Raw genomic sequence first — 22,785 nt, 5'->3', positions numbered from 1 at the left:
TCCTAGTGAGACTGTAGTGCCCCAATACATACTCTGGTCTTCGATGAGACTTAGGTTCCTTCACTTGTATGATGACTCCATTGTTATCACATTACACTATTATTGGATCCACAATAATGGGAATCATTTATAATTCACTAATGCGTTCCTCGATTGAGATTACTTTCCAAAGTATTTATTGTAGAGTTAACTGTCATTCTTCGTTGGAACATCTTCCAATTGACTACACCATCATTTAGAGTAATCATATAACACAATGTTGATTTTTCTACATCTCAGATAAGATTAACATTGAATATTTACCTTGGAGCTATTAGGCTGTGATGCCAATTTAATTGGCCCAGCTTAAAAATGGGCGATGATGAAACAAAAGTGCTAGCCCCTTTCTCAAATACTACAAGCCATTGCTCAATAACGCAACACTAAAATGGACCTAAACCCAACCCAAATGTGATGAACATGTGTGTTGCTCTGGACCTTTGGATTGCCCCGGTTATAAAACTACGGCGATAATTAATGTGATATATATAAATGGCCTGAGTAGTCCCTAATGATGATTGACTTAATTTTTCTTGTTTTGAGAAGCTTCCGGGCTCTCTCCCTCTCTCGACCGTGTCTTCTCTCATTTTTGTCTTTGTGATACGTCTCTAACCCTTAAAACTTTTGGTTTTTTGGGTGATCTCTATGAATTGAGTCTTGATGATTCTTCTATTTGTAGTCGAGAGGGTGTATCTTTGTTGTCTGGGTAGTCTTTGGGTTGCCTCCATTCGATCCCATGTGGCTAGGGTTTGTGGAGTTTTCAGGTTGTACAGACGAGTACAATGTATTCTGAGCCCTAAATAATTGATTGTTGATGTTGATGATTCATTTTTAATTCCTTTGTGTTCTGGTAATTTTGGGTTCAAGTTATTACAGAAGCTTGACTTGAATGGATGGACTGCATCAAGTACGAATCCCTTAGTCAAGATTGAGTTTCCAAATGTTTTTGGTGATTAGATTAAGAGCAATTATTGACGCAGTATCAAGAATAAAACCTGCATTAATTTATGCCTTATGTACCAAGCCATCCAAAGTTGTACTCTGATTAACTGAGCAAGAATGAAACTGACATATGGTTCCTTATGCTACCTAGATTAGCTCATTAAACATTATTTCGAAGTTTTTATCCCATTTTTATGCCTTATGCACCGCTTAATTTATGCCTTATGCACGGCCTGCATGAACATACAGAGTTTCTATTGTTTTCAAATAGTATTCTGATTTCCAAGTTCACCAGTGTTACTGTATAAAGAATTTATTAATTCCATTCCCAGTTTGAAGGATTCAATTTGGTTCCACCTATCATTTCGACGAAAAGGACAAGGAGAGATAGAGAGAAGGGTAGATTTAGGATTGGGGCGGCAATTGGAACTTAAAATAATATAATTTAAACCTATGGCCTGCAAACAAATTTTTACACGTAATAATCAGCACAGTTCAGCCTTGAAATTTACATAATTGTTGCATTTTCTGGTTTGTCATTTTGCATTTGTCTTTTTTTTTGACTTAATCCTCGTCTTTGTTGCCTATTGTAACATCACGATAATCCTCAATTCTATAATCTGTTTCTTCATTTGTTTTTTCCTTTGTCCAATTCCTTAGTATCAACCAATGAATCGTATTTGTTGCATCAGCATTTCAATAATTCATTTCTTTCTTCTGTTCATCTGGTTTCAATACTGATGTTTAAAGATCTTAACCGAGTCAATCCACGGCCTTTATGGTGGAGTGTTTTTGGAGAACAAAAGGCTGTTTTCAGTTTGTGGGTTCAGTTGAAGGAATTTTTATCACCAAAAAGTAGCTTACAGGTAAAAATCTTTTGCCCTCTGTTCTGTAATTGTTCTTGGTTGCATAATTTGTCAGGTTAAATTTTGTCATCTCCGAAGATTGCAGAATGTTTTAATTGTTGAAGATGGATGTTGCATAAATTAGGATTTTCCTGGAAAAGTTTAGGCATATGTGTTAACATTTAATAAAACAGGACAAGGTCGAATTCGGTTGATCAGCAGATGGAAAATTAGAGACTGAGGAGAGTTTAAGGATAATATAAAGATTTTGAACCTTAGAAATGACAGAATTTAATGCTATATGTGAGTTAGTGTTTGTTTGGTGAGGATTTTGTTAATTGATTTTTTGACTATTAAGTAGGAATAGTGAAATAACGGTCAAAAAATTAATTTTAATTATATTTTAACCTGTACCAAACATGCTCTTAGTTGAGTGTCGAAATTATTTATTTCGGAAATGAAGACTTATAATTACAAAAAATATGTTTTTAACAAAAAAATGGCAAACATTTAGCACTTATTTGTTGGCCATTAAAATGAGAATTTGCAGTTTACAACAGTAGACCTGTAATTTAAAGTCACTATTATTTATTCAAATGGAGCATTTACTATGGAGTAAAGTCACTTCTACAATGTATTTACACAACTTTATTGACAATAAGTCTGTTGGAGAAATTTTGGCCATTGATTTTAAAAACAAATTTTCAAATAGATGGATATGATGTTTGTCAAGTCATACATTATAAACCAAGTTGTAAAGTACATTGTACAAGTAGCATGATTGTTTACTATGGGTATACAAGTTGTTGAAAATGAGGTGAACTTTAATACCCCAATTTGTCATCCACTATTTACCAAAATACCCTCTTTATTATTAACCCTACGCCTCCCCATTTTCTTTACCATTTGGAGGGTAGCTTGGGAAGATTGAAAATTCTTCTACCATCGCATCTTCACAAGTCAAAGTTCTTTTTTTTCTTCCAAAAATTTACACAATCAGGCATTGATTGACAAAGGATCCTACTGTTGATGAGAATTAACGGTCCAAAAACCTCTAAAAATGAGGTAAAAATGGGCTCCAAGCAGGCGCTTAGAATGGTAGAAACATATTTGGTAAAAATGGGCTCCAAGTAGGCAACTTTTATTCTCTGACCTGCTGAGGCACATCCCGCGATTTACCTCCCTCACAAAGCTCTATCGGGGTGGAGCCGTGGGACCCTCAAAGTTGAGGTTCAACCTTTTATATTTGGCTTTGAAGTTACTTTTAAGCTTGGCCGAACATGCTCAAACTACTTCCTAAAGATCTGAAAAAGTAATTGCATTTATAGTATTTCTTGAAGCATTAACCTTTGATCCCTTTCATGGAAATAGGCTCCAGAAAGGTTTTAAATTGAATAAAAGTGGCAATGTCTTTGGAGGATCTTCTTGCTGCTGAAGGGTTTAAGAGAAAAGCAAAGATGATACCCAGACATTCCTTCGGCTCAGATGGAAGAAGTATACCTCTTTATCCAACGCGAGGTAAACATGAACCCAGTTCTTCATCATCTGTTAAACGGACAGCGAGGACAAGATCTGAGATACCTCGAAAAGACTCTAGAGGTGATTTTTCAACAAGTTATAGTCTTAAAGGTAGAAATCCAAGGGATGATCCTAATAGAAGGGAGAAAATAGACTGGGAATCAAAGACAGAAACTCGGGTGGAACTTGAAAGAAGAGGTTATAAAGATTCGTGGGATGCCAAGAAGTTTAGCCTTAGTTCAAGTGAAGATTCTCGAGGTTTTGGGAGAAAGGAGACCGTAGAGAGTAACGAGATAGTAGAGGTGGAAAATAACAAGCCATATACAGATATATATTCATATGATGTTCACAAAAATGAGGAAAGAGAGCGACACAGGCAGCATTCCGGGGAGGATGCAATGGAAGATAAGAGAACTACAAAAGACTCCTTCAAACGTGTCCCTCGACAAAGAATTTTAAGTGTCAATTCGTGGAAAAGAGTGAACCAGCCTGAGATAAACATGATTTCTGAAAAAGGTAAAACTTTTGATGAAAGTCGGAGCCTAAGGCAAGGCCGGTCCGAACAGATTCTTGATACTCCTGCTCTCGATGAAGCTGCTGTTAAAGCCATGATTTCTATTTTGAGTGGTTATGTCAAACGTTTTCTAACAGATGGGGACTTCAGGACATCACTGCGTCACAATAGTTTCGCTTCCCTGAATTTTATTGGATTGGAAGAAGGCCTTGACACTGAATGCAAAATCATAGAAAATCTTGAACAAGCTATAGAAATGGTTGAAAGAGCTGCTGAGGAAAATGCAACGGCCAAAGAATTAAAAAAAGCTTCTTTGCAACTTAGTGTTATTACGGGATTAAATTCCAATGATTTAAAAGATGGACTTACATCTGGAATCCCAAACTTCAAGCTGTCAGCTTGTGCTCACTTGTACCTCAGCATGATTTATATGCTACAGAGAAAAGATAGAATTGCAGCAAAACATCTTCTTCAAGTTTTCTGTGATTCACCATTCCAGGCACGGACGACATTACTGCCTGATTTGTGGGATCAAATATTGTTTCCTCATCTTTCGGATTTGAAGCTCTGGTATGACAAAGAAGCTGATTCCTTGGCTGATTCACCAATTCCAACAAATCTAAAGCTTCTTGATAAAGTGTATAATGAAACTCTGGATTCAGCAACTTATCAATTTGCCTTGTACTACAAGGATTGGCTAACCGAGGGGGTTGATGCGCCTTCGCTTCCTTCAATTGCAATTCCTTCTTTCTCTGTTCATCCAATGCAAAAGGGTCACACATGTAGTCCTACATGTCATTTCTCACCACATCCAATGGTCAGTAAAAAATTGTACGATGAAGTATTTAAGCATTCACATAAATCCGGGATTGAAATCGAAGTCTACGAGGAAGAGGATTTTGAGATAAATGCAATAAGCTCAAATGGTACTGCTCCAGAAGACAAACAATTGATATTATATTCTGATGACTCTGTTAAACACAAAAATCAAAATATCTCACCCGGCGGCAAATCTCACCCAGTAAGTGACGATTTTATTCCATAACATGAAGTTTGTGTAAATTCGAAGTTCAGCATCTTTGTCATAATTTCAATGTTCATGAAGCAAATGGTATTGTAAGTTACCAATTTTGCACATCAAATGTAGAGTCAGTCTCTTAGTAACGAATTAACAGAATTTTTCCAAGGGCCTTCCTTCCTATTTTGAAGGCATGTTTATGGAATAAATTTTCTTATATTATTGTTTCATATCTTTTTCTCAATCTTGCTTATGAAGATGGGAATAGATTAACAAAGTAAACTTTACTCGGATATCTGATCTATTTTTATCAGTAAAAATCAAGGATTTCTAAAACAATTGTAGGATGATTCACATGCGGCTGATGAAACGCAGAGATTAGAACAAGCAAGTTCTTCAGGAGAGTTAAATTTCAACGAAAACTTCCACAACAGTCAGTGGCTGCAAGAAAATTCAGATGTACACACGTTGCAAGAATTACCACCCGCAAAAGAAAATGAGCTTTTAACTAAGAGGCCAGCAAAATCATTGCTTGACCATGCTGTATCAATTTCTTTGGTATAATTCTCCATGTGTTTCTATACTGTCATTGCATTGTAAACACACACACGAGTGCATTTCAATTCTTTCCAGAAGTCTCATATCTTAATTTTGGTTGCAGGAAACTAAATTGAAGTCTCCTGTCCATGGTAAAAAATATTAATCTGAGAAGGTTTCTCTTTTTCTTGATCACCTCAACTCATTACTTGTATATGCAGAACTGCAAAAGAGTTATGAAGACTTCAGCGAAACAACTTCTCTGTTGAGCATCCCAAAAGATTTCATATGCCCTTTGAATGGACTTCTTTTTGAAGATCCAGTGACTCTTGAGACAGGACACACCTTTGAACGTGGAGCAATCACGGATTGGTTTGGTCGAGAATCTAAAACCTGCCCTGTCACAGGAAAAACATTAGCATTTCAAGCTGTCCCACCTACAAATTTCATTCTGAAGCGTGTTATTGACAATTGGAAGGTAGAGCATTGCAGGAATCTCTTGGCTACTGTCTCTCAACTAACAGCAGATTCATCGGAACATGTAAAATCGAAAGATGATGTAACTATGTCCCTATTGGAGCAGTTTCTCATTGTTTTCACTAAAGATGAGAGAATAGCAAATGCAAAACAGCTTATCTCTTTTGGAGGCTTACAGTTTCTGCTGAGGAGATTTGAGTATGGAGACGTTAATGAGAAGACATCTATTTTAGAATTACTATCTTGTTGTATTGAATCTGACGCTAGTTGCAGAGATGATGTTGCTAGAAGCATAAATATGCCGTGTCTTCTAGAACTAATTCGAAGCGAGCAGTTAAAGTTGAGAACCAATGCAGTGTTAATGCTGGCTGAACTAATTTGCTTGAACAGGTACTTGGGGCTTAGTAATTTTTCGAGTCGTTTTAACATTGATCCTACTTTTGAACTAAAATTACAAGATATCCAACTAGTGCAAGTAAAAAGATGTTCTGGGTCTCAACCATCCATACGAGATGTATAACATGTACAAGTAAAAGGAAGTTGAACTTCATCCACTGTCTTCTCTAAAAATAACTCTTCATGAACAAAAGTGGCAGAATAAATTGCTTTAACTTATTTATAATCTGTTTTTATGGTTTCTTTGGCAATTAGATTTGACGTGTTATAAAGTAATATTTTGACACTGCTTATGAAATATCAGGAGGAAAAACGCAGAAGGAATTTTAAAAGGCCTACAGGATGCAGAAATAATAAATGCAATGGATAATTTGCTCATCTATATGCAGACTTGTGTACTGGAAGAGAGACCTGAAGTAGCCGTTTTGATCCTACATTTTGATCTTCTGGTAAGTACATTTTAAAAATAAAAAAAAAAAAATCTCGAAGAAACAAAGTAATTAGGTCTTGCATTTTCCTTCATGTTGGATTAGCTCTTATTTTACTGTGGACATGGATCTCTCTCAGTCGATGTGTGTGTATGCACGTCTAAGTTTGTTTTCCCTTTTCCCATTTTATTGGACTTCTTTTATTTGCGTGAGCATTTCTTATTTCTTTTTTGCTTGGATCGACCAAATCTAGATGAAGACAGAAATTCCAATGCCGTTGTTATGAAACGCTTTCCTTGTGTATACTTACTACAATATCAATCGTACACTTTTTTAACAACTTAAGCTCTTAAACGAAGTTTTGATCCAATGTTTAATAAATACAAATGTTGTTAAATAATTTTTAATCACAAAATTGGTCTTGTTATGACTCAAAGACATCTATGTTGAGATAATCATGTAATTGAAACTTGCAGAAAATACCACACGAGAGTAGCCTATATAGACAGGAGGCTGTAGATGCCCTTACAACAGCTCTGGAGAGTGGCTTATCAGATCCGAAGGTTCAGAAGAAGTGTTGCAGAGCTCTCCTAATACTTGGAGGTCGCTTCTCTTTGTCTGGAAAACTTATGACTGAGGATTGGTCTCTGAAACTAGCCGGGTTTCTCAACGGTCCAGACTGGAATTTTGCTGACAATGAAGACAACAATATAGCAACTGATGAGACTGTGATGATGGTATGTATACAAACTAAGTCTTGATCTCAACGAACAGACTAGTTGATTTTTTTTTCTCGAGTCTTTTTACCATCAAGTACTGATTGCAAGAAAATTTTTCAAGTTCAATTCTCAGATTGAAGATGAAGAAGAAGTAAAGACGAGAGAGAAGTGGCTGGTGAGTGTGTCGGCTTCGCTTCTTGGGGATGGGACTAAGTCATTTCTGGAGACTGTTTCCAAGTGTTTAACTTTAGGAAACTCGGATTTGGTCCGCGTAATTCTAACAACAGGGGTCTGGTTGAGCTCTTCACTTGCTTCATTATCTGATACAGAGTTTCAGCTTTCTGCCCTTTTTACTCTCATTACTCCATTGAAATTTTGCCTAGAATACGGTGAGCTGGTTGAGCAAAAGGTTCTTGCTTCAATGTGTCTGCTTAATTTCAGTAAAATTCCAGGTCAGTAATTTTTAACATATTGTATGTGCAATCTTTAGTATCATTATAGTGTCATTGAGTAGTGTGTAGCAACACTCTACGTGACATTACATTGTCATTTAAGCGTTGGGTCCAATTAAATATAAGGATGCCAGACGTGTGCTCATCTCGAGTCTTTTTACTTGCCCAAATCTCATGCTTATGCTGTGGACTTGGCTCTTCCATAAAGAACAGAGTAGAGAGTGGATTGATTCAGGGATGCCCACCTTTATATAGGCCATATGCGATTGTTCGCTCAACCCCTGCTGAGATATATAGTGCGTGTTTGGTAGAGATTTTAATAATTGATTTTTTAACCGTTTGAGATAAAGTAGGTCTTACCTGTGAGAGAAGAATTCAAAAATGACAGCTGGAATAGTGAAATAACGGTCAAAAATTGATTTTAATTGATTGAAAATCTGTATCAAACAATCATATATTTTCCTTCGGCATTGGAACAATAAAAAATGTCGGAAAGAACTGGTTCGTATAAGAAGAGTTTCTGCTATATTATGGTGGTGGTTAAGAAAAGAACTTGGCGAAGTAGGACGAATGAACTGCATCAAGTGGCTCCAATATAAGGATGAGATAGCAATATTTTTTTTAGACCCATTTTATTAGAGTTATCACTGTTATGTCACGTTGATTAGTGCTAAACAAGACTTGTATTGCATATCGTTGCTTGTCTAAATTATCTTCAATTCTATGGTTTGTAGAGTGTAGAGTACTCCTGATGAAGATAAGGGAGGAACTGGCTACTTCTCTAGAAAATCTTGCAGAGGTAACATGGACAGCTAAAGAGCTGTTTATCATCTTTTCAAACCAAAGAAGTTAAAGAATCGGTAACAAAGTTCGAAAGAGAGGGAGAGAAATTGTTGCATCAAAACAAATTTTAGCAGTAAACGATTATGTGTTGTGATATGTACAGTTAAATTTTACTACAAGTGACATTTTTCTTAGGAGATGCATCAATTCTTTTTTTTTCCTTTTTTCCTCATGTATATTGGTCTTGTTAATTGTGAATGGCTAATTATATTTACTAAGCAATTTTGTTAACTGCATCACATTTTAAGTATAATGAATGTTGCGGAAGCTCACTCCAAAGATCTTCAAATCGATGTTTTCCAGGCTCAGTCCAACATACATTTCTCTACAAAACAACCAAACCAACCAGTTCCAATCCACAACCAATATATTCATCTCGGTTGCTTTCAATCTTACCAACAAAGGACAAGAAACGGTGATTATTTGTAGCCACAAAGGCAAGGAAAAAACACCACAAAAGTAAGCTATGAAGGAACTACAAATTACACAAGGTAATCAATCGATTTTGGACACTAGAGGGGCCGTTTTCTCACTTCACAGGAGGCAGCCGAGTTCTGAGTTCTCCTCAATTCACACCCAAATCACACAAGAAAATAGCTAGGGTTGTAATCTTATAAATAGTCTAGGGTTAAGCTTTTACTTGGACCAAAAAGAAAGTAAACAGGTCAAAATTCAAGTCATACAAGAGGGAATACAATTGGATCGGGTGGAACTCATGGACTTGGTTGTTGGATTTATTTCATTCATCGGCCTAGACCTATGAAATACATTATCTCACGTTAACATCATAGCCCGAAATTTATTGAGTATCAAAAAACCCAATTAATATCCACATCGATGCCCAATAAATCTACAAGCAATCAAAACACATAGTTAGCACTTACATAATCAAGGTAGCCAATAAAATTGGATCACATACCTTATCTCGTGTTTTCGACCGGAAACACATATCATACCTGTTCCATGTACTCACCTGGGCTATGGTCAAGAACACCCAAATGAAAGCAGATATTCACAGTAAGCAATCAAGAGCAAATAAACATGCGATGACGATATAATATAGGATAATACACACAAATTTTTTCAGAAACACGTTCATATAGAACCACAGATTAACACAAAGTCAATTAAATACATGGCCAACACATATGCAACAAATACATAAATGACCCCACGAAAAGATCTCACCATACTTATCCTATCCTATTTCGTGTTACTCACACCTCGAGAACACATATCTCCTCTTATCGCCCACCATGCTCACTAGACTGATCACTCAACTCATGTCTAACTGGTAAGTCATAATAAATCCTAAGTCTAAGGGATAATCCTTTATTACCACATCACTTCTCCTAACCTATGTAGATAATGGGTCTTTACCTAACAGAAGTGATAGAAGTGCCCCTCTCACAATTTACCTGATTAAGGTCTCTTCATAGATAAAGGATTCTAGACATTTAATCATATCTCCACTTGTGATCCAAATGTCACACTCCACATCCCCGATATAAACCACAAAGTATCCCTAGACATCTAAACTCTACCTCACTAAAAGACATACACCATACTACTAATGCATCATAACTCACTATGCATGCAAACAGTCACACCAAGTAATCATATTGCCTCAAATTCATGCAAATACACATATCAAACACATTGAAATGTAGCACATCATCATACAACAAATTAGGCAATCACACACATGCAGAAAGGATCACACATAGATGCACATTCAGTAACTAGGTTTATTCTCAATAAACCTCACTAGGGTCATCACTTGACCTTATAACCAAATTCGTCTCACATCTCATCTTACCCTTCTGCTTATCCTTCTTCTAGTACAGTCCCTATAAAGTATTCAGACTTACCATATCTGTAACACCGTCTACCACTAGATTTGTCCCGTCCCTTGCCCTTTTTGTTACTATTCCCATCACTCGAGTCCCTATAGAATCATTCATTTGCTTAAACTTCATCATATTCCTTATCATATGTAACTCACCACTCCTCTTATTCTTTTTTTCAACCTTAATCTCCTAAGTGAGTCTATGACAATTTCGGGTATTAAAGTGTCCCTACCATACTTAATTGCATTTTTAACCTTTCTATATGAATTAGGCATGGAATTAAGCAAGATAATAGCCTTATATATTTCAGAGACTTTTTCATCACAATTAACAATGTCTTGAACTAATTTGTTAGAGACATCCAAATTGTCGTCAATATCCTTTAAATGATTCATTTTAAAATTAAAAAATCTTTCAAGTAAATACAATTTATTAGGAGTGGACTTAAGCAAATATAAGTCTTCCAACTTTTCCCAAAGTTCTTTTGTAGAATCAAGTCTTCCAACTTTTCTCAAAATAGTATCAGACAATTGTAAAATAATTGAAGTGTAAACAAGTTCACCATATTCTTCTTTTTGTGCTTTTGTCAAATTTACAGGAAATTTGCCATTTATGGCTTTTGAAACCTTTAATTGAACTAAAAAATCCTTCATCTTTTGTTGCCGAATTGAAAAATCTCATTTCCCATTGAAAATACCAATTTCGAAATGTGAAGACATTTTAAGAATATAAAACAACCAAATACACAGATAGGTCACACAAAGTAATCATAAGGTTGCAAAATACACCATTCTAGATTCCCAGCGTTGTATAAGATTTACGATCTTAGATCAAGGGAATGTTCAAACGGGTCAAGTCCAGGTGTTCTAACAGGATAATCAACGCAACCCGAAGTTATGTAAACAAAAGTTCGAATTTTCACGCAACACAGTCTCACACAGTGATTATATGACAGTTAAAAGCACAAAATCAATTACCAACTTGCAATCAAAACTCAAAATTTCAAATATGGCAAATAACTCCTAAATTTCTAGCACAGGCAATGTTACTCCTTCACAACAATGACAAACCTAATGTCACTCCACAGGATGAAGCGCTAATACTGAAATTTAAACTGGATAAGCCAATATACCAAAGTGAACCAATCTGAGTCTGTAAATTATGAGAAACGCGAATTTATCACTTTAGGACCACCACTATTCGTCCTCAAGTCTCTAGAAACTGCAACAACCAACCAACAAAATCAAATCCCAAACGTTTGAGGAACAACTATGTCCAAATTCTACTGTACAACTTGAAAGAGAAAACTAACAACACTAAAATGTCAAATATAACATTAGGAATAAACTGCTTGAAGAGACCGTCTCGAGATTCAGCCCCATGCAGCCACGCTCTCTGTGCATGGGCTTCACAGTCCATCGGAGAGGCTCACGCTCTGGTCAACCTGGTGCGCCTTTACTTGCACGTCACATCAATGGTCTCCGTTTTCCCAAACTCTTCTGGATTGTCCACAAATTGCACAAACATATCCGATTGTTGGGCAATTTTTAGACAGCTTCTTTGATCTGATTTTTGCTTCGTTTCAGCTGATTTTTCTAGACATTTTTGGTATGTTTCACAAGCCAAAACCACCACTTGAAGCTCTTATACCAAATGTTGCGGAAGCTTACTCCAAGGATTTTCAAATTGGTGTTTTTCGGGCTCAGTACAACGTACTTTTCTCTACCAAACAATCAAACCAACCAGCTCCAATCCACAACCAATATATTTACCTCGGTTGCTATTCAATCTTACTCACAAAGTACAAGAAACAGTGATGATTTGTAGCTACAAAGACAAGGAGAAAATGCCACAAAGGTAGACTATAAAGGAACTATAAATTACACAAAGTAATCAACTGATTTTGGACACCAAAGGGGCCGTTTTTCTCACTTCAAAGGGGTAGCCGAGTTCTCCTCAATTCACACACAAGTCACACAAGAAAATAGCTAGGTTGTAATCTTATAATCAGACCAAAATTCAAGCTATTCAAGAGGGAATACAACTGGATTGGATGGAGCTCATGAATTTGGTTGTTGGACTTATTTCATTCATCAGCCTAAACCTATGAAATACATTGTTTCACATTAACATCATAGCCCGGATCTATTGGTTTCAAAAAATCCAACAATGAAGATTTTCAATTTTTGCTCATTCTGATAATTTTGATCTCAACTTTTTTAATTTGTATTTTTCTCTTTTAACCTTCAATTATTTAATACATTTTGATTCGAATGACGGTTTTTGTCTAAATATTATGTGAGTTTGAGTAAAATATTTTGTCGAACTTGTATTTATTGTTTGTCTTACTCATTTGAAAATATAATGGGCAAAATATGTATTTTTACTTCGACTAATTAATTTGGTTGTCATCAAAGACAACATGTATTAATTAACAAATTTTAAGAATAAAAATATCACAAAAAATTTGAGGATGTGCCAAAATGAGTAAAAGCGAAGATATTCATTGCAATTAAAATATGTGGTGTGAATATAATTATCCGTTGTGAATTAGTAAAACTAAATTGCGGCATATTGACCTAATCATTTTTATTTTAACTTGTACATAACACGTGCGTTGTCGTTGCAATGCTTTTGAATAGTTATAGTTCTATGGAAAAGTGTGACTAAAATATTATTACCGAAGTACTTAAAAAATACTCTTACCAAATGGAGCTTTAGAGTGCATAATTGGAAAATATTCAATATTGTTAAAATTGTGATTAGGATCATATGATCAAAATGACTCAATCCGAATTAGATCGAGTCTAGATCACTTCGAAATAGCTAAGATCGTATGATCCCATGATTTGATACTACAATCTAATCCTAGCAATCAAGATAGTAACAAGCTCAGGTTTTAATTTTTATAAATGCAATAAAATTGTGCTAGGGTGCTCAGAATATAATCGAAAATCAAAAGGTAAAATGAAAAATTAAAGTATGTCCATATATATATATAAGATAATAGATTAACTTACCAAGTAAAATATAGTAAAAAAAATTAAAATAAAATATATATATATATATATAAACTTATTAACTCAAATTCCAAATTAGCTTTATCATTCGACTCTTAGAGTCTCGCCTCTCATATATGTTCATCTCTCAAATTTGACCAACAAATATTGTTGTGGACCTTATAAATAGTTGATTTTTTATTATTTTTGTTAATTATAGATTTGTAGTTGATAATTTGTTCTTATACCTTTTGTATATATTTTTATATTTAAATTATCATTATTCAGGAGGATCTTACCATCCTTAAACTAATTCGAAGTTCCAATCCTTAAGTCCCCTCCACTGATCCGAGTAAAAATTACAATACTGACAACCTTGACATTATATATATTTTATTATAGAGAAATAGTATTGACTAGTAAAACAACTTATATTGCAAAGTGGCAAATGAACATTTTGAAATAAGTAATCTCTCAACAAAATGTTTAAGGGAATGATTACCCTACCAAGACTCGAGCAAGAATTCGTACTAAATCGATGATCGATTCAAAAGATATACATTAGTTATATTTCTTCTCTTCAACAATAACAATTTAGCGATGAGCATAGCAATCCCATTGTTCCAATGGAGAGAACTGAACCTATAATTAGCCTTTCGTGACATTTTCAAATGAATAGAGGAGCTCGAATTGTACACATTTTCATCACACTCGTGTTAATATCACTTTCCACTGTTTATAGGCCATGGTGCCTAAAGCACATAAACACAAGGGATAACATCAAAACTACCTTATTTTTATCCAGAAAGCTTAAAAGTATCCCCTTCTTTAATTTTTTTTAAAACTATCCCTTTTTCGTTAAAATCAATATTATATATTTATCTCATTTTATATTTTTTTTTTCCCTAAACATACCTCCTTACCATTTAAATTAATGTCTAAATTTTTATTAAAAATCAAAATTTTGTATGATTACATTAGACCTATAAATATTTGTGATTATACATTAAAATTTTAATAGTTTTTAAGAGGGGTTCCTTTTTTATGACAGAAGATGATTGACAAAGGGGAAATATGTAATTAAAGAGAGAAAGTATTCAAATCTCACTACCTCTTACTTAAAAAAATTACGTGCGTTAGATTTTTAAAGACAACATGAATTGAGCTTTGTTTACTAGGTGAATCATTCATAGATTTTCGACATCAATCTCAATGAGAATGATGGTCGGGTGGAGTGGGATAGGATGGGATGAGATGGGGGGGTATGAAGCACAATATAAGATCTACTAGCTTTATAACGCCAGCTAAAACTCACATAAAAAGAAAAAAAGAAAAAAGAGAAAAGAAAAGAAAAAAATGAACTTATAATTTGAACTTTTAAATGAAACATTTATGGAGTAAATAATCACTTATCTTTCATGAATCGAAGGACATTTAAAACACATATTGACAAGTTAATATTCTTCACATTGTCAATGCTGTTAAAACATTCTTATTCGAAAAATCTGCACCATCCTAAGAATTGAAAAAATTATCAAAGTAAAAACTCAAGGAGGCTATATAATTAACAGTCCCTATTTTATTTCAAAATAAACAAAATATAATGAGGTTGAACCTGCACGAATACTTATTCCATGGAGGTAGAATACTAACTTGAAAGCTGATTGTCTTCATTCCATACAACACACTAGATACACAACTTCACTAACGAAAATACATAGTACTAACTATATTTTTAGTCTTCAAAACTTGTTCTTATACCAGAAAACACCCTTGTTTGGCTCGTCTGGCTCGACATAAAGACACTCCTTCGCCTCCCTCCACATAGCCTTGTAAAATGGAGTGCCATCAGACTGATAGTACTCACCTAATAGTGGCTTGATTGCTTTAGTCGCCTCCATTGCATGATAGTGTGGCATTGTTGAGAAGAGGTGATGAGCCACGTGCGTATCAGTAATGTTGTGGAACACGTTATTCAGCACACCATAATCTCGATCCACAGTCGCCAAAGCACCCCTCAGCCAATCCCACTCAGAAGAATCATAATGTGGCAATGAAGGGTGTGTGTGCTGCAGGTATGTAATCAAGACGAGGAAGCCATTCACAATGAGTAACGGTACTCCATAGACACATGTAAGCCAAACAAGTCCTTGGGCCAAAGCAACACGGTAAAGGATATATGATGTGGCGATAACACAAACATCAGAAATGTAGATTTGAAGTCGCTCACGGTCATTATATATTGGGCCATGCGGATCATAGTGGCAGGCAAAACGATCATAAGGCCGGCCTGAGACGTTGAAGGCCAAGTACAGAGGCCAGCCGAGTGTAAGGGTGATAACAAGTGTCATGACCCGGCCTGGTGGATTGTTCAAGTACTTGGTGAACCACGAGAGTTTGGATCTGGGCTTCGGGACAAAGACTTCATCACGCTCGAGGGAGCCAGTGTTGGAATGGTGTCGTCTGTGACTATATTTCCATGAGAAATAGGGCACTAGGAGGGTAGAGTGGAGGATAAGACCGACTGTGTCATCGACCCACTGGTAATCACTGAATGCGTGGTGGCCGCATTCATGGGCAATGACCCAGACTCCAGTGCAAACACAGCCTTGAAGGATCCAGTAAACAGACCAACCAAGGTAGCTGAAGGGGGATGGAAGTAGATGGAAGTACGATGTAGCAATGTAATAAAATAGGAAAACAAGAAATAGGTCATAAACAACATAGGAGAACGAGCGCAAGAGAGATCTCTTAAAGCAGTGGGGTGGGATGATTTTTTTGATGTCACCAACTGTGAATGGAGGTTTCGAGTAAGGCACCCTTTTAAGGGGGTTCTTCTTTTCTTCGGCTTCGGTAGCCGGAACAGACAATCGTCCTCCTGCTCCCATTTTTGTTCAAATCCCTGTTTCACACAACCTGGAGAAACAAAAAATTTGAGTTGATAGTAAGAAAAGAAATTCATTCAGAAATACTAGAACACAAATATATTGAGAGTGAACGACAAAGTCCCATCTGAAACCAAAGTCTAGTTAGTCAAATGTAAATTAGAAACTTTTCCCCTATTCCCTTGAATTGAAAATGTCGTGTTCAAAATGTGCATCATATGTGAATCTTTGATATCTAATGGTAACAAGGGTTTAACTTCCAAAAAGAAGAGATAGCAACCAAGAAATACAACTGATACACACAGTAAACTTCGTGTAAAGCAGATAATCATAAGTATCTTGCTCTACGAATATGCATTGGTTGGTTATCGGATTATTGAATAATGCACCAAAGTATGCAGTTGCATCTCCCTTTCAATCAGAACGACAATCGACATAGTTATTTAAGTTTGCTTTTAAATGAAAGGGGCAAAGATAACTAGTATAACCAACTCCCCGATGCTAATTCTATTGTTCGAAAAGGAAATAAATTGGAACAAGTTATTGATTGAAGGAAATAAATAATAAAATATCTATTACATTTTCTTGCTAAAAAATAGTACAATATTCATAAATCCTAAGGTCCATAAAGGCAAGATTCTTATACTGTCCTCTTGTTCTATAAATAGGACAAGATTCACTTCCAGAAGGATGTATCTTGGAAATATTTTTTCCTATGGGATCAGCCTCCAAGGCCATTTACATGGGTAATGAATTGGTCCTTAAATTATTTTCACGAGCTTTCACTATTAAAATTGTTGAAGTGAAATCTGTTGCCCTATCCTCTATCAGAAATTTGGAATCAAGAATTTGTGAAAAAAATGAAGAAAAGGTTGTGGACGAAAGGGTGTGGGTTGTTCATCTCTTTGTGGACGAACAGGTGCGGGCTTTGGTGGTTGTGGATTTGAGGTGGAAATGTTGTGGTGTGATGGAGGTGGAGGACATGGCGGTAACACCGGAGGTGGCGTTGGTGTTGGGTGGGTGCGGTGAAGCCGTTTGGTTGTGTCGTGGGGTGGGTGTGACTGGGGTGGATGGAGAAGAATAAGAATTTTGATTTTTGGAATTTGGTTTGGTGGAGGGAGAAGAATAAGGAATTTGATTTTTGGTATTTGGTTTTTTATTTTAATTATTTGATTTTAGTTATTTTTTTAAAAAAATATAAAGTTACCATTTTAACCTTTTAAAATTAGTCAAAATAATTGTCAATGTCAATTATCTGGTCAATTAATGATCAAACTAGCAGTTTCAATTCATTTTGACTTCAGGTACGAGTTTTCACAAGATTTGGTACCGTGAATGCAACAAAATAAAGATTTGAGTCAAGTCTACATAAAAGTGAAAGGTTTGGTATCGTGGCTGCAATTTTCCCTAAAAGTAAATATATGGCAGCTGAGCTCATCTTTTTCTCAAAAAGCAACGATATAATGAAGAAAATGCTACTTCTGTCATGACAACAATGAATTGGAGTACAACAAATATCATGACCGACGATTACAAGAGACCAGTCTTCGGCCTGGGCCTAATAGGACGAAACTTGCTGACCTATTTAATGAATTTCCCGATGATAACATGAATTTGAAATACTATCAATGATTATAAAAAGCAATCTGAAATCAGAAAATAAGTTAACAATGGAAATCGAAAATTCATTTCAAAATAAACAAATCCCTATTAAAGGAGAAGATAAAATAAAATCAAGGTAACATCAATGGAGGAACTCATCATAGAAGGCCGTCCGTTATGCATTGCATGAAAGAAACTTTCCTTGTATCTCTTTTGCAGGCGTAGATTTGCTTTGGTCAACAAAAGCAAGAGTCCATAATTTCTGGTAAAAATCGTAGAATACGAGCCACACGCAAAATATGAAATCGAACAAATCAAATTCGAAATCATTATAAATCACATTCAAATATAAAAAAATTACCCATAAATTTCCTTCAAAATTACATTCAATTACCATAGAAAAATTACCCATAAATTTCCTTCAAAATAAAACAATGATTTCCTTCAAAAACCCATAAATTTCCTTCAAAAATAAAACAATGATTTCACAGATACATCCAATTTACGAGAATGCTGCTCAATATACATTTATTCATATTTAAAAAGGCTGAAGAATAGAGAAAAAAATTAATCGAAAAAATGTTACCTAAGAGTCAGATTACGTTGTAGAAATCACCGGAAAGCACTTCTCTATGAAGCGCTTTCTCCCTCTAAAATCTGCCCCCCCCCCTCTGTCTCTGTGTGTATATGTTAAATGTACAAAGCTCCACCTCCTTATATACAACTCTGAGAAATGACACACATTATCACAGACCTGACAACCTTCCACGCGTCTGAATATGATTAGTTTATCACACGTATATCCTCTCTGTATAGATTTACATTTTAGGGGCTTAGATTGAAAGGATGAAAAATGAGAGGATAGTGGATGAATATATGTAATATGTTAATGTCGTTGGCTCAAATTATTCGAGCGTACTCGATAATATAAAAAATAAAAAATAAAAAATCGATCAAATATTACATACTAAGGCCTTGTTTGAGTCCATTAATTTCTTATAATGTATTATGGAATAGTAAATTGATACGAAATGTATGATTAAAAAGAAGAAAAAAAATTTGATTTGCATGTAATATTATTTTATTGAAAAATATCCTATTGAAAATAAATACCGTAGAAAAATAATGAAAAAAGGGGCTCAAATAGGGGCTAAATATGTATTATGCACAATAAATATGATATTCATAGCTTATAGAAAAACACAATCTACAATTTCTTTTGTTTGGCTTTGAGTCAACAAGATTTTTTACCATATTTTCGATGTTTGTATGTTAATTTAGAGTTATACAATCTTTTAATTTGTTCTACACTGATGTTAATTGATCTAAATTTTTTCGACATTTTAATGTAGTTTTCATCGATGGAAATAGTTATTGCATGAAAGTGAAAATTTAATATTTCCTTTAGTTTGCAAAAAATCTTCTTTAAAAAAAAATGTTTTTTAAACAAATTAATTGAGATATCCTTTTCAAAAATGTTCGATTTCGACCGATGTGTTTTTGCATGGGATTGGATATGAAAAGACAGAAAGGGGTTTGCATGTGCATGCAAGATTACAAGTGGGAGATTTTGGTAGTGGGAAAAATTGCAAAGTTGGTTAGAAGACACCAGCTGAGTTCCTCGATTTCAGTGTGCCAGCATTGGTCTCTGGTTATTTCTAGTTAGAATATTTGTAAGTTAAATTTTTTTAGCCACTGAACTTTGGGTTATGTCACGACTTACTCGTAAAATTTTCAAACTTTTTCCACTGGCCACTAGACTTTGATCCGTTACTCACCGTATCAAATTTGCTACTTGATGGGTCTACATGGTAGACGAAAAATCTAGCTGACCGGCTAAATGCTTACAAGTGTGAACGTTTTGCTAAATAATCGACCATGTCAACATATTAAAATCGTGTTTTGAACATTTCGTACATGGCTTTTACCAAGCTCCAAATTTTCTCAACATTCAGAAAGACACCCAACCAACAAATCGGAAGTGAAATAGAGACCCTAAATACTTAAATTCGAATTTGAAAGTATAGAAAATAGTTTGCCCTGTTACTTGACAAGTATGTTTCTTTATTTAATTCTTTAATATAAGAAATCTAAAGTTACCCTTTTGTCCTTTACAAATTAGTCAAAATTGGGATTATGGGTGACATAAAGTGAAGATTGGGGTAAAGTTTGCCAAGAAAATGAAAGGTTTGGGATCACAACTACAATTTTCCCTTTTTATAATTGATCTTTCAACGAAATTTTAATTGCATTAATTATTTACATCAATCACATGTTGATTTTCAATGGATGTCATAATCTCATGTGAACGCAAAAATTAATTGTAAATATGCCACCCAATCATGTCGTGACCATAGAACTTAAAAACATATCGTGTTTGAAAAATTGACTACAATGCACCAGACAGAGCATACTCAGCGCTCTATTCATCCACAAGTTCAAGATTTTCTATCACTAGATGGTTATGTGGCTATTTATGCAAAAACAAGGACTAATGGAGGATTTTGATGTTAAATTTAACGAGCCTTACGGAGTGACATGAAAAGCAAATTCAACTTGTGATTATGATGAATTAAAATTGGGAGGTGATATAATAAGATTACACAAAAAATTTATTGACCAAAATGGAACATAACCCTCTGCTTGTCCTTTCAATTTTAACGTGTACCAAAAGAATACGGGACACTTAATTATGAGGATTTAATCGTTGCAATTTTCAGTTGGCGGGTTGACATATTGACATCGATGCACTTCTTTCTTTGTACTTGCGTGATATCCTGCACATGTACTGCCCAACTGTATTTGCAGACCAATTTGCAAGCTTTCAAGACAATTAGTGAAAATTTCACCTTCAAAAGTTACTTTTATTTTTATAAAAAATAATGTTGACAATTTAAATATATATATTCCAAGCTTTCACCGGATACTCATGCCACATAGTTGTCATTTACTATTGAATTTTTCACATGTCTTGTAACGACCAAATCATATTGGATATGGATATGATTATGGAAAAATGAAAATATTTTTCATTATGTACATTGATGTTTAGCATTATGTGTCACATATGCTCTCAGCGATATCATTCATAAACTTGGGCTTGGGTATACTACCAAAATTACGTAAAATTGGTGAAATCAAAATCATTTAATTGAATAATGAGTAGTTGTAATCAATGTTTTAAAAATCGGCCCGCGCATCGACTCTGAAAAGGAAGAGGGTCAAGGATCAAAAATGGAAAATCCAAGCAAATTGCCTACGTAGTAGCCCATAGTGACTTCAAAACATTGAAGCAAGCAAGTTGAAATTAGAGCAATAACATATAGGTTACAAATCAGCAAGATAAGCTTTACAAAATGTTTATAAACATTAAATTTCTAAACAAAGATTGAAAACTAATAATATATATGTTGGATTATGTTACACAGTTGACCAGGATGATGTGTTCATTGTTGACTAGATTGATTGTTGACTGTTAGTTTGTGAATTGAACCAAAATCATGTTCCATGCTACAAAGTGTAGAATTGACTAATGAAAATCATGTTTTACAATCACGATTTTTATAGTGTAGAGGTTGCGTGAGATGCTACTAACTGTCACCTCTCACATCGTTAGATTTGTTGACCTTCTAGTAGCTTCTATTAGATGTTCCTATGTATTGGGTATCAGTGATATGAGTTGTTATATGGTTTGACCGTTCATTTTCTCTAGTTCTAGCCTATTGGCTTCTGGGTTTTGTGAACTCCTCTCTTTGAGTTCATATCTCTCTCTCTCTCTCTCTCTCTCTCTTATATATTTTATTTTAGAAGATATTTCATCTTGTAAATCTTGTTCTAGGTTCTTGATTTTGAGTGGTCATTGTAAATCTAATAAGGGCGGGGTTTCATTGTCCTCACATGAACAGTAACCAATTAATGGGAGAGGTTCTGTAAATTTTGAGTGATTTCCTTTGTTGGTTTCCCAAAAGTTGGACCTTGGGCGATTTGGCTTCATTTAAATGCAGTGGTTTTCTTCTGGTGATATGGAAGCTCAAATGGTGATTATGAGCTTGCTTTGAACCTCTTACCTCAGTGTGAAAAATGTCGTGTTCTTGTATTCCTCTTATTTTATTTTATTTTTTGTGTTTTTTGCCATTTAATGTTTGATTGAAATCCTTCTAATATTTGGACCTAATCATAAAAAAATATATACATACAAAGTACACGATGGTATAAGCAATGCTAGTCGATGGTAGAGTTCTAAAATTTGAGCAAAAAACATGGCGAATCACGGAATCCACAAAAATAGTTACACAACAGACGCATCTTTTAGACACTGAAAGAAATTATATTGCATTAGCAATATAGTTGGCTCAAATCTATTCAATTACAAATCTTTGAATTAGCTTTTATATTACAATTCTTGTCACCTTTTTGTTAGATAATTTCTGTCTTTTAAACCCGTTGGGAAGCTTCGAACTAAGAAAAGTGAACAAAATAGGACTGAAATTTGAAAATTAAAATTGAATTTGCGCAAATAAATAAGGACGGAAAATGTGGCAGTGAAATTAAAAAATTTAGTTTGAATTTGGGATGAAAATTTAAATTAGAAATGAAATTTATGACAATGGATGACGGGTTATAGGTATCAGCTATGAGGTAAGCGTCGGTTTGACAATCATTAAAATAGAACTCTTTTTTTTTTTTTTTTATCGTAGCCTTGTTGCATATAATATAGTTCA

At 34.8% G+C, this 22,785-nt stretch overlaps 2 protein-coding genes across 6 annotated transcripts; one reads left to right on the top strand and one right to left on the bottom strand.

The window, feature by feature from the left end:
- The first annotated feature begins 571 nt into the window (after positions 1–571).
- LOC111393799 (putative E3 ubiquitin-protein ligase LIN-1) lies at positions 572–8,946 on the top strand. Of its 5 annotated transcripts, none has more exons than XM_023019508.1 (10): positions 572–803; positions 1,732–1,847; positions 3,198–4,879; positions 5,222–5,434; positions 5,538–5,565; positions 5,635–6,280; positions 6,591–6,735; positions 7,191–7,451; positions 7,555–7,885; positions 8,620–8,946. In XM_023019508.1, exons 3-10 carry the CDS (start codon positions 3,233–3,235, stop codon positions 8,736–8,738), a joined length of 3,390 nt encoding a protein of 1,129 aa, XP_022875276.1. In that variant the 5' UTR covers positions 572–803; positions 1,732–1,847; positions 3,198–3,232; the 3' UTR covers positions 8,739–8,946. The 5 variants fall into 5 exon arrangements, with proteins under 5 accessions (XP_022875276.1, XP_022875275.1, XP_022875278.1 ...); XM_023019507.1 differs by having other exon boundaries at positions 572–946; XM_023019510.1 differs by having other exon boundaries at positions 572–1,847; positions 5,252–5,434.
- Positions 8,947–15,131: 6,185 nt separating this feature from the next.
- LOC111393798 (delta(12)-fatty-acid desaturase FAD2-like) lies at positions 15,132–18,855 on the bottom strand. The gene is made up of 2 exons (XM_023019505.1): positions 18,651–18,855; positions 15,132–16,493 (listed from the first exon to the last, which is right to left on the bottom strand). Exon 2 carries the CDS (start codon positions 16,463–16,465, stop codon positions 15,320–15,322), a length of 1,146 nt encoding a protein of 381 aa, XP_022875273.1. The 5' UTR covers positions 16,466–16,493; positions 18,651–18,855; the 3' UTR covers positions 15,132–15,319.
- Positions 18,856–22,785: the final 3,930 nt, after the last annotated feature.

Source organism: Olea europaea, chromosome 4 (assembly GCF_002742605.1).
Source record: "Olea europaea var. sylvestris chromosome 4, O_europaea_v1, whole genome shotgun sequence".
NCBI classification, from domain to species: Eukaryota; Viridiplantae; Streptophyta; class Magnoliopsida; order Lamiales; family Oleaceae; genus Olea; species Olea europaea.
Note: the sequence above shows the minus strand (reverse complement) of the source record. Positions and strands in the feature narration are given on the sequence as shown.

Coding starts and splice junctions, on each gene's coding strand:
- LOC111393798 (XM_023019505.1), bottom strand. CDS start 16,465: ATGGGAGCAGGAGGACGATTGTCTGTTCCGGCTACCGAAGCCGAAGAA.
- LOC111393799 (XM_023019508.1), top strand. CDS start 3,233: ATGTCTTTGGAGGATCTTCTTGCTGCTGAAGGGTTTAAGAGAAAAGCA. Junction 4,880..5,221: donor CCGGCGGCAAATCTCACCCA/GTAAGTGACGAT, acceptor AAACAATTGTAG/GATGATTCACATGCGGCTGA. Junction 7,886..8,619: donor TAATTTCAGTAAAATTCCAG/GTCAGTAATTTT, acceptor TATGGTTTGTAG/AGTGTAGAGTACTCCTGATG.